This window comes from Stegodyphus dumicola, chromosome X2 (assembly GCF_044657685.1).
Source record: "Stegodyphus dumicola isolate Sdum_Otavi_A_Nest chromosome X2, ASM4465768v1".
NCBI classification, from domain to species: Eukaryota; Metazoa; Arthropoda; class Arachnida; order Araneae; family Eresidae; genus Stegodyphus; species Stegodyphus dumicola.
The window spans coordinates 174,908,783-174,925,122 of NC_140781.1; the positions used below are offsets into that span (position 1 = coordinate 174,908,783).

At 31.9% G+C, this 16,340-nt stretch overlaps 1 protein-coding gene across 1 annotated transcript in view; it reads left to right on the forward strand.

Annotated features, from left to right (window-relative positions):
- Positions 1–16,340, forward strand: part of LOC118196753 (uncharacterized) — a 135,674-nt gene that overhangs the window by 55,107 nt on the left and 64,227 nt on the right. The window contains exon 5 of the mRNA XM_085809101.1: positions 9,708–9,816. Coding sequence (XP_085665227.1) covers positions 9,708–9,816 — 109 coding nt within the window. The remainder of the gene's footprint in view (positions 1–9,707; positions 9,817–16,340) is intronic.

A 16,340-nucleotide genomic window follows, 5' to 3' on the forward strand; every position in this document is an offset into this window, starting at 1 on the left:
GCTAAAGAATAAAGATAAATAATAAAGTGCTGATAAAAGAAGATAATTTAATTTTTCTGCTATTATAAATTGGAACACCAGCATCTCTAAAAAAGTAGTAGCAAATACAATTTTTAATCATATTACTGGAATTTAAAAAGTTTGCGCAGGAATTGAACAACAAATTGAAATTGATTTTCTTACTAAAATTTTACATGAAAATGAAATTCCAATTAACTTTATTAACAGACTTTTAAGAAATTAAAGGTATGAATTTTTTATCTGAAAGCTCAAATAGAGAAGAATAAAGAAGGATATAGTAAAGAATTTTATAGTTTTCCATTGTAAATATTTGTATTTCTATACAATTTTTCTTTACTTTTATAAACAGAAGGTTTCTCTATTCTATGTCGCCACGATACCCAATAACACAAAGAATTTATTATTTTCTAATTTTTGTTTCTTTTCTCCTCCCTTTTTTTTACTTCCTATATAGGGAGATTTTATTAAAAAAGTTTCTTTCAAGCTTTTAATTCACAGTTTCGGAGATATCTAACTTGCCATCACCAATTTGCTTCCCTAATAAAATCAAACTAGCACCCCTAAGCATCTCATCTGGTCTTTGTTTCATAATGAATGTTCTGATTTTGTTGTAATCTGTTATTTTCTAAGTTTAGCATTACTACATTTTAAATTTTAATCTTAATTTCAATGAAAATAGTTTATTAATTTTATTTTCCTTATTTATCACGAAAATTCTTTACATATGAATGTAAATGCATTTATATTTTTTTAACGGATTGCCTGTGTGCCAGCTGAGTAAATTATGATTTAAAATTTTCTCAGTATTTTCTTATTTCTTCATTTTAATTTCAATCGTAAATTTGGTAAAGGATATCTATTAATTTCTTTTACTTTATTTAACATTGGAATTTATACATATTGGTTTCTTCATATTTCTGTGATGGACCATCCTGCATCAAGGAAGAGTTCAAAATTTTCAGGTGAATTGTTATTATTAATTCAGAATGGTTCATCAGCTAATTTTTGATAAACAGAAATGCGGTGGGTTTCTATTGGGAAGAGGGTTTTATTTAGTCTGATGCACCTCCTCTGTATACTGTATCAGACTTAACTGAATTTCTCTTATGTTTTTTGTATTTTTTGGGGTTTGTTTTTCACATTTCTTCTATTCTTATGACCTTTTGTTGGATTATTTAGCGTTTTATGGGAATTTTAAAATTTACTGGTTTTGAATTTAATTTCTTTTGGGTCTATGAAGGTCTGGTTCTAAATTTCTTACTTTTTGTCTATAACTATATATATAAAATTACAAAACAATTCTTTTGAAAACAAAATATAAACATGCCTAGTATTTTTGTGGGATTTTGCTTGTTTGAAATGTTTTGGTTTTAGCATTTTTAAATTCTTTGTTGCAATTATTTGAAATTTAGTAATTATGAATTTCAATTTTTGGTCTTTGTGAAATATTAGTTCTAAATTTCTTACTTAATGTCTTTAACTACATATATATGTATATATATATATATATATTAAATTCAAACGGAGAGCTTATTCCATATCCATGTTGCTTTAACTCCTGTTATATATTACTTTGTTTGTCTATGTTTATTCTGCTGTTTCTGTTTTCTTTTGACTCAAGTATAAAACTGTGATAATCCTGGCACCCTTCCCTCATATTCATGTTGCTTTAAATATTTTTATATTCATATGTTTGTTTGTCTATGTTCATTCTGCTTTTTTTAATATTTCTTTGATGTACAGATGTATATCATAAAAGTCCAAAACTGTGAAACTTCTGTTTGGTGATTTAAAAACCAGTTGTACCATTTTCTCCCATTTCTAGTCAAACCTTATAATTAAAATGCGGGAAACTCTGTCCTTGCATTTTCTCTCTGTCTGAAATAATACTGCATAAGTTAAGTTCGTTTGCATAAACATCACAATGTGTTTTCTCTGGCTGTTCAATATCTTATGCAATTCTTCTCCCCTCTTTTTTTTTTTAAACTTCATTATTTGAATGACCGAAATTATTTCCTTTCAGTGTATGCATTAAGAATAACTAGTTGTCTTATTTAGATGACCCCAACAAAATGCCATGCCAGGTTTAAGCACAAAGCCATTCATTGTCCATGTCACGTCAAAGGATAAAAGGAGGAACCAGGCTGTGCTCACTACCTATATGCTTATTGCTCGGAGCCTCCATGCATATCTACATGCAGAACATGAAGAATAAGCAACTTATTGGCATGATTGTTGAGTTGCTGTGGGTCCATCGATCATCTTGGAGGTCTGTTTAATCCTACTGCATGTTGAGGTACATATGAAAGAAGCATTGAATATGTAAGATTGTATCAAATAGTATTTCATGATTATCCCCTTATGTGTCATAAATCCAAGCACTTTTACCTTAGGAAAGTCTTCATGAAAGCATCTCTTCAAATAAAAATACAACTTAAATGCTTTCCTGTGATTGACTGACCAAAATTATTTTTTTTTAAATGAACTGTATTTTTTGTATAGAAACATACACACAGAGTGAGTCTAATGGTTATTGGCAAATATATGGAAGATGCAGAATATACGATTTTCAACTAGAATTACCCTGTTCTCTGAAATATCAGCTGTGATTCACAGTTGATTGTTATCTATATGTGTATGAATAACAGACATCTATTAAAGGTTATGAAAAAGTAACACTCAAAGCAACTGAATGTCACATTAAACTGACGCTGAAATTGGTTCAACACCTTAAGGAGTCACCATATATTAAAAAATTGCTATATTCTGGCTCATTTTTATTGCCTTTGTTTTGTCAGTAACTTTTTGACTTACTTTGTGAGTATGTGCATGCAAATATGTTGTAAATTGTAATTAAGTATCTGTCTGCCATTAGTGATTGAACATTCGTTTATTTCTCTTTTCCATACATAAAATTCTATTCTTTGATATGACAATCTCACACCCAAGTTAGTTTGTCCTATACATGCCAACGGCGACAACATATGCTGCAAATTCCCCAAGGCTTAAAATCAGAGGTGAATCTAAGAGCGAAACAGTGAATTTGAATGTTGGGAAAGAAAGTGATCTGAAAGTTGAACTTGCAGACAATATAAGATGTTAAGTAACTAATAGGAGGATAAAACAGAATGATGACAAAAATGTTAGTACTGTTTCTAAATATCTTTCATTATGTCAAGAGAATAAAATTTTTAAAGGCTTTATCAATGACCTTGGAAGAAAATCCTCTGTCAGTGGTAACCCAATACTCTGATTTAATTCTTAGGCTATCTAGTGTATCTTGTCCGCATGGCTAACTAATAGAAACACTTCTCTCTGTTTGCTCAGTGGAATCTTAATTTGTTCCTATGATGTTTTAACAAAACAAAAAAAAAAAACTTGTACAATGACCATTGCTTTCTCTTCCGTTCGAGGATTTCGTCGGAATGTGGCATACATTGTCATTATGCAAATTCATTGTCCACTCAAGGTACTTTGTCAATGACAGCTGCATTCACCTTCTTTTGTGGATTTCATGAAAATTGCAGTTAACGATTCATTAGTTGCACCGTGGACTTGGAAGAGAAGAGCTAGCTCATTGAGCTTTTTCCCCTGAAACAAGAAGTGAGACATGATGATGTAGTCATGTTGACATTGATCACAGAGATGCAATTCACAGCACAGAAATTAGCATTTTTAATTTGAAGAACCAGCATTTAAAATTAACTGTGTGTGAAAGATAGCTCTAATATGGAATAGACAACATTACTGCTAAGTGCATTTTATACTAATGTTAATAACACTTAGACATTAATTTTAAAATGATAGATAAAACGTGCAACTCTTGTAAACATAGTTTCAGTTTTTTAAAACTTGCAGGCATTTTTATGCGTATTTATTTATAATCATTTCTTCATCTGCACGCTAGCTGGTAGAATTCTACTACTTCTTTCAAGATAACTACAGTAACAGCTTTTTAAAGCTAGGCAAAAAGCAGATAGGCATAGTTTTAAACATAATATATGGCAATTTTTTTATGGCTAAAGAATTTGTGTTTGGGTACCCTTGAAATCGATAGCTTTATTCAAAATTTCTGCTAATCTAAGATTGCTTTTTGGCCTAGTTATTAATTTTACATTGCTATGTTCCTCTTCCAGTCTGATAAAATATGATATTTTTTAATGGTTTTCAAACTTTTACTCACATCTATATCATATGCATTACATTTAAATAAATCAGTATAGCAAAATCACTGAAATCTCTTAAATTTGGCAAAACAGCTTTTCTCAGACTCAGTTTAGAATTACTTAAAGAGAATATTTAATTTTTCAAAAGAGGGGGCTAAAGAGGAAGGCCATTCTTAATGTGAAATTATTTTGATGTTTTATAAGATTATAAATTATCTAAAATGCTCTGCTAGCTTTTTTTTTTTAAGTTTTACTATTTTAAAATTGTTATTTTTTAATTTCTGATACAAAATATTTTTCTAGATGTCGCTTATTCTTTTATGTGTGTGGCTGAGCGAACATTCTAAAATTTTTCAATTTTCAGTATAGTTTTATAAGAATATTATGTTTCCTTTGAATTGTTGCATGCTTTCTTGTTTCCAAGAATACGTTCTTCAAATGAAAACAAGTATGCATTTTCCCTACAATTAGGTTATTCAAGGATATTATTGTGGTTATGTGCAAATTTTGTTTTAAAATCAGCAACATTTGGATTTTAACAGTAGCTTTTGCAGCATTCTAAGCAAGCGATTTTTGATGTCATTTTCGTAATCATTGCATAGAAAATATTTGCTGAATTTTTTGCATTTTCTGAGATATCCATCCTTTTGTTAAAAGCAATCATTTTTTGAGCAACAAAAAAGTTGAGTGACATCTAGAAATAAACTTGTATCAAAAATTAAAAATTTAAAAATAACGAAACTCTAAAAAAAATTTAGCTGACCATTTAACCCATTTATGCCGAAGGTTAAAAAATTCAAATTTTTGCATGAAATTTCTATATGTTAGGTAAAAAAATATAATAAGCAATGATTTGTAGAAGACATTTTTTTATTTTAATTAGTTTACAAGTTATATGGTGTTCCAAAAATGGAACACTAGGCAAAACCACTGCTATAATGTTACAATGTATAAAATCGTGGGTTTCCTCTAAAAATGTGGTTATTTCCATTATTTGGTATGGTAATTGGAAGAACACTTAACACGTAAAGCCACATTGCATTTTCCACATCGAAAAGTGGTGTTTTTATGACATTGAGCTCAGCAAGTTTGCTTTCCTTGCTTTACGATCCTATGATTTATGCCATCATAGCGTGAATCAATGTTTCGCTTCTGAGAGGGTTTTCCTTTCCTGCCAGGTTCTGCAGGATGACCATGAGTCTCAAGAGAATGGCATGCTACACCATGACGGAATTCTAAAAGATCCATTGGTTTTGCATCATAAGTTTTGTGTAATTGCCAAGCATTTTGTAAGGCCAATTCGAAACAGAACAACAATGGACTTGAATACCATTTCTTTCCACGAATTGATATTCTATACAGTCAAAAGTCGTTAATTCGGACACCCATAATCCGGAATGATCTATAATCCGGACCTCAAAGCTTCAAACTTTCTGCGCATGCATCGCGTTGACGCATGCGCGAAATGCTTGTGCGCGTGCACAAAATACGTTTACGAATGCGCGTTTAATGTATAACGAACTGTATAAGCTAAGCTAAAATTATTTAATTATCTATTTCAGTTAATGTTGCAGATTGCGTTGTTCCTTAATCTTCGAATTGGATCCGGCTTATTATTTTTTGCAGACTGTTAGAGTAATTTTATAAAAGTAAGCTTGAACTTTCGATTATGTCAAACAGAATTTCTGATATATATTTATTAATATGTAAACGATGTACAAAGCGAAAGTATGTTTCGAAGTTCATTAAACAAAAAGTGGAATTGCTACAAAAAATGGATAAAGGCATATCCTTTGTTTATCTAAACTTTAACGTTTGTTTATCTAAACTTTGTTTATCTTTAACGCCGCGCTATGAATTGGAAGTTGATCTGTCAGCACTATCCTTATCTTTAGGGCAGATGTTTCTATTTTATTTGGCTTATAATTCCTTATTAAATGTAGTATTTCATCTCTATGTACTCCATCTTTGATATGATTTAAATCAAATTCCTCGTCATTATAATTCGCTTCCGATAGCGAAGAAAGTAACAGAGGTTATTGAAAACGAAAAAATTTCAATTGACAAATTAGTCGGTATTCTCGACACAGCAATTATAGGACTTGAACAGCGGAACTTTGTAACTGAACAAGAAATTATGTCTGTTTAAAGAATTAAAGAGAATGTATTATCACATAAAAAACGAAGCAACTTAAACAACTTACATTGAAAGAAATGTTTAATAAAGTAAACAAATAAATATTAAACTTTTTTTTTTGTAAATTTTGATACCCTTTAGATCATATTTGTTCTTTATTTCATAAATTATGGTTTCATATTTTTAATTTTATAATTTCTGCATGCCATCTTACCAGATTTAAACTGATGATCTATAATCCGGAAAAATCGATAATCCGGAATCGCCGAAGTCCCCACGAGTCCGGATTAACGACTTTTGACTGTATTTGTCAATGTTTTCGTTTGCTCTATCCACACCTCCCATAAATTGGTTATATACTTTTATCATGTTTGGCTGCTGAACTTGGATTTCTTTTTTTGTGCTTGTGAATAACGATTTTACAAGACACAGTGGATTTACACCAGCACCAGATGATACAACAGTCACAATGTTTTTATGCCATCTACAGACAATATTGCCTTTGCCATCAACTCGATAATCGAATGAGCCTCTTTCTATTTTCTTTAGGGCAACATCCGATTGCAATGGTGGTTTATCAATACTACCTTTTCTAACTGTGCCTGTTGCCTGATGACCCATTGAACCGAGTTTATCAAGCAGGGCAATGCTTTTGAAAAAATTATCAAAAACAAAATGATATTGCCTAGGGTGCTCCTTTGTTAGTGCATCCGTAAACTATAAGACAATAGAAGCACCAACACCATACTCCTCATATTTGTTTGCCAGATTTTTACCTTGATAGGGTTCGAACCAACAAATGTAACCTAGACGAGTTGCCGCACACCAAAACTTGTATCCAAAACGAATAGGCTTTCCTCTTATAAATTGTTTGCATCCGTGTCGACCAAAGTAAGGAACCATGGATTCAGCAATGCTGAAATGTGTTTCATTCGGAACAAACTTCATGCACAGCTCATTTAGTTTGTTTATAAGAGGTCGTAATTTAGCAAACTTGTCAAGTGGGACTAAATTTGCATTGTCTGCAACATGGAGATTTGAAAATATTGTTTCAAAGCGGTCATGTCTCATGGCACTACTGACAAGGACATTTTGTGCGCCGTCTAGGAACTGAGACATATCCACTCAGAAATATAATCCCCAGGAAACATTTCAATTCAGAGTTTGTCAAGCGTAGGTTTACACCCTTAGTTGAAGCATATAAATTTGAGTATGTTACAATGAGTTCCATGACATCGTCATTTAGAAGAAGTTGAAAATGTTATAAAAAAGTAATCATATAAAAGTAATTTTGCATATAAAAAGGGCCTTCCTGCATACCATCCTTTTTTAGAAAGTTGAAACAATTATCTTTAAATACTGTGTGAGTAAAGCTGTTTTATCAGACTTAAGACAACAATATTGCATATTATATTTATTTAAATGTAATGTATGTGATATAGATGTGAGTATAAGTGAGAAAAATATTTAAAAAATATCTGTTACTATATCAAATTGGAAGAGAAACACACCACTGTAAAATTAATAATTAAGCTAAAAAGCAACCTTAGATTAGATTAGATTTGAATAAGATTATCAAGTCCTAGGGCAATCAGACATAAGCTTCTCTTTAACAGCAGGCTGAAAGAAGTGCCATACATGTTCAAAATTAAGCCTGTCTAAGGTTGCTTTCAAATTGGAAAACATGAAATAACAATATCCCTTCCTTTCTGATTTTCACAAATGACTAGATTTTGCAACTGCATAAAAAGACATATAAATGATGCTTTACCTCGCAGAATTTGAAAGGAAAACTGATTAAAATTATAAAGTCAAAATCTTCTAAATATTTACATTACTAGAAAACAAATATATATGATTAAAATTAATTTTTGATCTCCATCACTAAAATATCTCTTTGCAGCAGAATAAAACCACAGTTAAAATGCATGAAACGAGAGCTGATGCACAATACTAACATCAGACTACTTCCTGTTAAGTCTCCCTATGAGGATCATAGTGGTGAGACGTCACGCAGAAGAATGACCTAACTCTTCTTTAACTTCTGAATTGCACCATTATGGCTTTATTTGGGTGGTCTTAAGTTTGAAATGACCTGTTATCCCATTGGTTGGAGTGGAGATGGAAAGAAAGAACTTAACCAGGAAATCATGAAGACCTGGAGGGTAAGCACAAGCATATCCACAAGCAGCAAGATTCAGGCAGCTTCCTTTTTTAAAAGTTATTTCTTTACTGCTGAAAACTCACTGATAAACTCAACAAACAAGATATGCATGGTCAAATTCATGTTGCTGGACCTATGCATAAAATTTAATGGCTGTGTTGTGCCTTACATTTCTTAATGCTTATAGTTTCTCAGAAAGATATGCTAATAAGAGTTTGCCTTTCAAATCTCTGTTTCATTAGCAGGCAATAAGGAAGTGAAATGGTTTTCTATGGTCTTGTGACTGGGTATAACGTTGTCTTCTGCTTCTGGATGAGTATCTTTGGCAAAAAATGTCCTATCTAACTTAAAAACCTGCTGCAGCAAGTAACACTCAAAAATATCATGTGCTAATGTAACTTTGCTATGAACATCTATGCTGGCTTAGCAACTGAACTTGCCACCTTTCTGTGTCTCAAAAAGATATGGATACCACTTCTTTTAGTTATCAAACCATCCCATGCTAACCTTGAAACAGTCTTTATTTTCTGTTGATGTAACTAGCAATTTACTTACAAAATCAGTGTGTAAGACTTTTGTCATTTCTCAATCACGGTGTGACCTGCTAATTGTTTCTCATTTACTATGTGAGAAATGTTTCTTCATCTTCCAAAATGTATGCAATTGCTTTGAGAATTCCATTGCTACTTTTCCTGTCCCTAGCCATCATATTTCTTTAATGCTGTGAAAGTATTTAACATAGATTTAATCTTGCAGTGCTGCCAATCGCATACTTTATTTGTGCTTCTTGGTGATTTTCTTCTTAGCTTTCACTCTTTTCATATCATCCTTTTTACCACCTTCCTTTTCTGTATAATTATTTATGGATGGCTTTCTTGCAATGCAGTTACCCCTCTTCCTCCAAAAAAGCTTAAACAAAAATTTAAAATGGATTGCATGCATGTTGACTGTATAAGAAGGCATGCTGATTCAGAATAACCATGGGAAATAATTATCCACAATCAATCAGAGAACCTATCAGCTCTGTTGTGATCAGGTGAAGCTCAGCAGACAAAGCATTTGTCATACAAGGCATTGCTGATTTATGAAGTTAAAATTTCTTAAAATATTTTATGTGTTTTTGCAAACCAAGTTTTTTTCTGTATTGGTATTTTTATTTAAATTGATTTATTTTAAAAGTACATGTTATTCATATTTCTGTATCTTAATTCTCTTTTAGGAGAATACTTCAGACTATTCGAAGGCTTTCATATGAAACTAGATGCAGAATTAAGTCTCGTGTTATTTTCAGTGAAGAAAAGGAAACTATGATGCGTTTCCTTATAAAAGTGAGTTCAAAAAATGTTTAAATTTATGTACTGTATCCGGTGCTTTTTAAACTTACTGGTTATTGAACTAAGATACTTATTGCATTCAGATTTCCAGGGACCAAAATGAAGGTATACTAATCAATAGAAAAGCTGTTGTTTGTTAAACTTATCTCCACTGTTTATAAACCTCAGACTGGAAAAGATTTGAATATTCAGGTTCAGAATAAACTGTTTGTGGCTAATAAAAGCTGTTTGTATTTCATTCATTTATCTTTCAGTCTTTAATAAATGGGTTTAACTGAAGTTTTAGCCAGTGTAGTTAGAACGGAGACCCCCTGAAGTGTTGGGTACACTTTCATGGTTCCTGTCAGACAATGTTTCCAAATCTCTTTGTCCAGATTGTAAATGAATGAGTGTTTTCCAGGATTAAAAAAATAGGTGTTGCTTAATTCAGCACCGATTTCTTTTCTCGAACACCATCTGAAAGGAGATGGATGTGCTTACAGGCTCGGAGAATATCATAAATGTTTCTTTGCATTATTGTACATTATCAGTCTATGATTGAAAAAGGTAATTGGTTATTTTGGACTGAAGGGAAAAAAGCATTGATTATGCTTATACTAATAACCATGAATGATTGGTCGACCTTGACAGATAAAAGTGCAATCTGCCTGGTGGCAAGAAATGGGCTTTTGGATTTGAATAAATCATTGGAAGAAATATTTTTTATTTGCTGTATACATGACTTGTAACATCTCAAAAATACCTAAATGAAATGGTTTAAGCCTCAAAGAAAAGGATAAATTGCTGAAAGAGTATGATGTTTGAAAAATGCTGACAAAGAGCTGCAGATTTTAAATTGTGATTTCCCAAATAACACTGTGCAGTTTACCTAAGCAAAGAAATAAAATTGATAAAGAACTAGCAAAAATCTCAAATGTCTCAAACAAGTGTAAGAAGGTTAAAGATAAGCAAGCATAAAAGGGTAATGTTCCAATTTCTAAAACATGTTTGACTTTAAAGGTTTATAGAGTCATTAGGTTGTTTTGAAGCAGAAGACGTGAACAGTGTGCAGTGCCCTCACCAGGACTTGAACCCTGGGCCTTTCAAATATGCGTTGAGTTTGCTTCCAATTACACTACGAGGGCATGCAGAAAGGAGGGAGAAAATACCTTGCATACTTCCCCTTTTAAAAGGGCACTGGGGAATGAGAGAACCCAATTGCCAAATCCTAGTGGTAATGAATTATCCTTCACCACTTTTTAGTTTAGGTGCCAATTGAAGAGTCATTGGGTTATTTTGATGATAGAGACAGGAAAATGAGCAGTGCCCTAGCAGAGACTCGAACTCTGGACCTCTCGAATACATGTTTGGTCATCTTCCAACTACACCATAAAGGCAGGCTGAAAGGAGGAAGAAAATGCCTTATAAGCTGTAGAATTCACTAAATTGATAGAAAATTTTCTGCCAACTGTATGGTTGACAAAATAGAATAAGAGAAATAATATTTTTAATTGCAAATCATGTGGTGGGAAACGAGGCATATCATCTTTCGGCTGAGAAATGGATAAAAGATGTTTTATATGGACTTCTGAAATATTTGGAAAAAAAAAATTATAGCACAGGTGAAACTAGTCTATTTTGTAGAGCATTACTGAAGCACGCATTAGCATTTAAATATGAAGCAGCAGCTGGTTTTAACAAATTAAAAGAATGACTTACTGTGTTATTGATGTTCAGTATGGATGCCACTGTAAAATAAAGAGGATGCACTCTTAACTGTTTAAAGTATTTATTTGTTAGCCTGTAACCTCTACAAACCATATATAATCTTTTCTTTTTTACAACTTTATGTAGACTGTAAGTGGCAAAAGTAGGGAACAAAAATAATCGTAGAATGATGTCATTTAAAAAAAGAATGTCTTTAAAAAGTTAATAATAAATTGTTTTTCTTTCAAAATTAGTAAAGTAATTCTTACAGCAGCAAAATAATGTTTATGATGTAGCAACCACTACATTATTTGGTGACCTAAAGTTAGCAACGCTAAATATTATGGTAAATACAGAGAAGACAGAAAGCCACTCAAATGGCATGAATTTTTCAGAAACTATGAAAGTCAGTATAAAAATTCCACCCAAGTTTAATTACGTTGTCTCACAAATGGAACCTAAATATGAGGAAACTATTTGGGATATAATAACTGATAAGACTGAAAATAAATATTCCTAGGCAAAAGAGCGTTTATTAAATAATATTTAAAGAAAGTGAAAATAAACGAATCAAATGCCTTTTCACTGGTATTGAAATTGGCGACATGAAACCTAGTCATCTATTACAAAAAATGAAATTCTTGGCACCTAGTGATATTTCTGAGATGGTATTAAAAATATTATGGATGGACAAATTGCCGCACCGTATCAAAGATATATTGGTGGTTAGTGATGAAGGTATTGATAAATTGGCGATTATGGCTGATAAGATTTTCGACATGCATTCACAAACTGACTTATATATGTGGCTCATTCAATTGAAGTTAAGAATTCGAGCGCGTTGCCAAACACTTCACAATTACTGGAAAAAATATCTTCATTGGAAAAACGGATTGAAGAACTCCATCACCCATCAAATGAAAGACGTCGTCATATAGAAAGAAAAAAAAACAGATCATCGTCTAGAGGCAGAAGTAGAAGTCGAAAGCGTTATAATCTGGATGGTAAACTGTGTTATTACCCCTTCACTTTCAAATCCAGAAGCTTTTCAGAAAAATGTTAGCCACCATATAACTGGAAAAACCCAGAAAACTTGCCTGCGCATCAGAATTAGCGGCCGGTTCTGCTGCTGAAGATTTAAAGAATTGCCATGAATTCAATTATAGACTTTTTGTAACAGACAAAAAAAGTGGGATAAAATTTTTGATTGACTGACAGTGGTGCAGATGTAAGCTTAATTCCAGTCACTTATAATGACAAGGTAAGTAGCGATTTTCAACTTTATGCTGCAAATGATACTGAAATTCCATGTTTTGGACATAAAATTTTAACTCTTGATTTGAGACTTTGTTGTAATTTTCAATGGCCATCTATCATAGCCACGGTAAAGGCATTTTGGGTGCAGATTTAGTTAACCGATTTAATTTATTGATTTATATTAGAAACAAAAAGTTAATTGATTGTGTAACTAAGCATTATAGGTGAAATTGGCATCATCAGCTGATGAATCAAAGATAAGCACCTTAAACAAAAATAATAAATTTTCGAATATTTTGGCACAATTTCTAGAAATCACAAAACCTTATTTACTAATTTTTACAACAAAACATAATGTTGAGCATAACATACCTACTAATGGCAAACCAATTTTTTTCAAAAGTGAGACAATTAGATCCTAGAAAATTAGAAACAGCCTAACAAAAATTCAACTTTATGCTTGAAAATGATATTATTAGGCCATCCTAATCACCATGAGCAAGCCCACTTCATTTAGTCTAGAAAAAACACGGCACTCTGAGACCATGCAAAGATTATCGGCGTTTAAATGATGTCACAATACCAGATCGCTACCCTTTACCCAGAATTGAAGACTTCCACCACGTTTTAAAAGGCAAAACAATATTTTCTAAGCTTGATTTACTTAAAGTCTATTACCAGATCTCACTAGCAGAACAAAATAAACAAAAGACAGCTCTATAATAACTCCATTTGGACTTTTCGAATTTAATGTGATGAGTTTTGGCTTAAGCAATGCTCCCTCCACTTTTAAAAGATTTGTTAAAGAAGTTTTCACGGGACTAGATTTTATTTTTCCGTAGTTAGACGACATTCTAATAGTGTCAGAAACTGAGGAACAGCATACGAGACATCTTACAGAAGTATTTTGATAGAAATCAACAGTATGACCTGCACATCAGTCTATCGAAATCAGTGATGGGAACGAACAAATTAGAATTTTAGGGATATTTGATAACACCAAATGGCTCAAAACCTCTTCCAGAAAAAGTACAAGCCATAACAAGTTATAAACTTCCAGAAACTATTCACGAACTTTGTACATTTTTAGGAATGATTAACTATTATAGAAGATACTTAAAAGATGCAGCTAATACACGAGCTCCCCTAAATGAATACTTGAAAGGTTCAACAAAAAAAGATCAAAGGAAAATTCAGTGGACGAAAGAAGCAAAGATGTCTTTGAAGAATGCAAAGACTGTGTTAACTGCTGCTATGTTAACTTTCCCTAATCCAGATGTACCATTAGTTTATGTACAGAAGCCTCTAATTTTGCAATTGCATCTGTTCTACAGCAATATGAAAATGGAGATTGGAGACCAATAGCATTTTATTCCAAAAAATTAAATGACACCCAAAAGGCTTATAGCACATATGACTGGGAAATTTTAAGTATCTATCTTTCCATCAAACAATATAAGTGTATGCTAGAAGGATGTGAATTTACGATTTTCACAGATCACAAGCCAATTATGTTAGCATCTGAACAAAAAAATGATAAAGCATCTCCTAGACAAATAAGACATCTCCAGTATATCTCCCAATTTTCGACAAATATAAAATACATAACTGGGAAGGATAATATTGTTGCAGACTCGATGTCTAGAATTGAACCAGTTTTGGACATCAATTGTGACAAAACTGCAAATGAACAAAATCAATAATGAAAAATTACTAAATAGTAGCAAAAATTTAAATTTTAAACAATATCCACTACCCTCGGGAAAAATAATCTGGTGTGATATTTCAATTTCAATTATTTAACTGTTCATACCACAACAATTTCGAATAAATGTTTTCAGCAAAGTACACGACTTGAACCATCCTGGCATCAAATCATCAGTGAAACAAGTAGCATCAAAATTCATTTGGAAGAATATTAAGAAAGATGTTAGAGAATGGACTAAAAGTTGTATTAAATGCCAAAAATAAAATTATTCATCACACATTTTCCAAATTTAACTCATTTGAAGAATCTGATGAAAATTTTAGCATAATTCATATCGATATAATTGTACCATACCCACCATCAAATGGAAATAATTATTGCTTAACATGCATTGATCATTTTACTTGCTGGATGGAAGTTATACTGATAGAAAATATTACTGCAGAAACAATCACAAAAGCATTTTATGCAAATTGGATTTGTCGTTTTGGTGTTCCTTTCAATGTGATCACAGATAGAGGAAATCTGTTCAGATCAGGACTTTTCAGATGTTTAGTTACTATTTGTGGAATTAAAATGCAAACAACTTAATACCACCCGCAAAGCAACGGAAAAATTGAAAGACAACATTAAAAGCAGCCATTAAAGCTCACAATTCAGTCAAATTGAGTGAAACTTTACCAACTAATACTCCTTGGTATACATGCATTTGTATGTGATGCCAACTGCTCCATTGCAGAAATGGTTTATGGTAAATCACTGAAGCTACCAGGAGAATTCTTTTAAGAGCACAAAACCAAATTAGAACCAGATACTTTTACCAGTGAACGCCGAAAACAAACAGAACAATTAAAACCAATTAAAAGTCAATGCAAAAAACAGAAGTTATTTTTCCATGAGGATTTAAATTCATGTTCGCATGTATTTGACAGAGTGGATCGTGTCAAAAAGGCATTAGAACCTCCTTATGAAGGACCTTTTCTTGTCATTGCCAGAAATGACAAATATTTACAGTGAGAATTAAAGGAAAAGACATCAATGTTTCTGTCGATCGATTAAAACAAGCTTATTTGTTAGCCTCAGGTGAGGATGATTCTCCAAACCTAACAAATAAAGAAAAAACAAATATTCCATTAAACAGAGATGAAAATGGAATGACGGATGATTTAAAATTTAAAACAACATGTAGTGGGAGAACTTACTTTTCTAGCACGTTACCAAGATTAATACGTTACCAAGATAATAAGAAGTGAATATTTAATGGTGTATACTAATTTTTCATATAATAACTCTAATATTTTATAAGTTGTATTTATGTAGTTTATTGTATTTATCTGAGAACAACAATTTTTCTCCTTGTATCGCAACTATGTTGCTTGGAAGGGAGTAGTGTAACCTCTACAAACTATATATAATCGTTTTTCATACAACTTTATGTAGACTATGAGTGGCAACAGTAGGAAGCGAAAATAATCATAGAATGATGTCGTTTAAAAAGTTAATAATAAATTGTTTTTCTTTCAAAATTAGTAGTGTAAAGTAATTCTTAAAGCAGCAAAATAATGTTTATGATGTAACAACCGCTACAAGCCTAGAATATTATATATATAACAGAGCATTGCAATGTTAATGTAATTCTACATTTACATGCATCAAAAAAGTGTGGTCATTTACAAATTATTAAATACTACATCTCCCTTTTTTTAAAGAGCCCAAAATCAGTCCAAATACCTGATCATCTTTCTAATCACTCTCTCGCTTCTAGTTCTTTGCTCACCATCCCTTGTTTCTGATTTATTGGAGCTTGGTAGTTGATCTTCTAAACTTTATTCTTGAGAATATGTGGGATCATATTTTTATAGTGTCT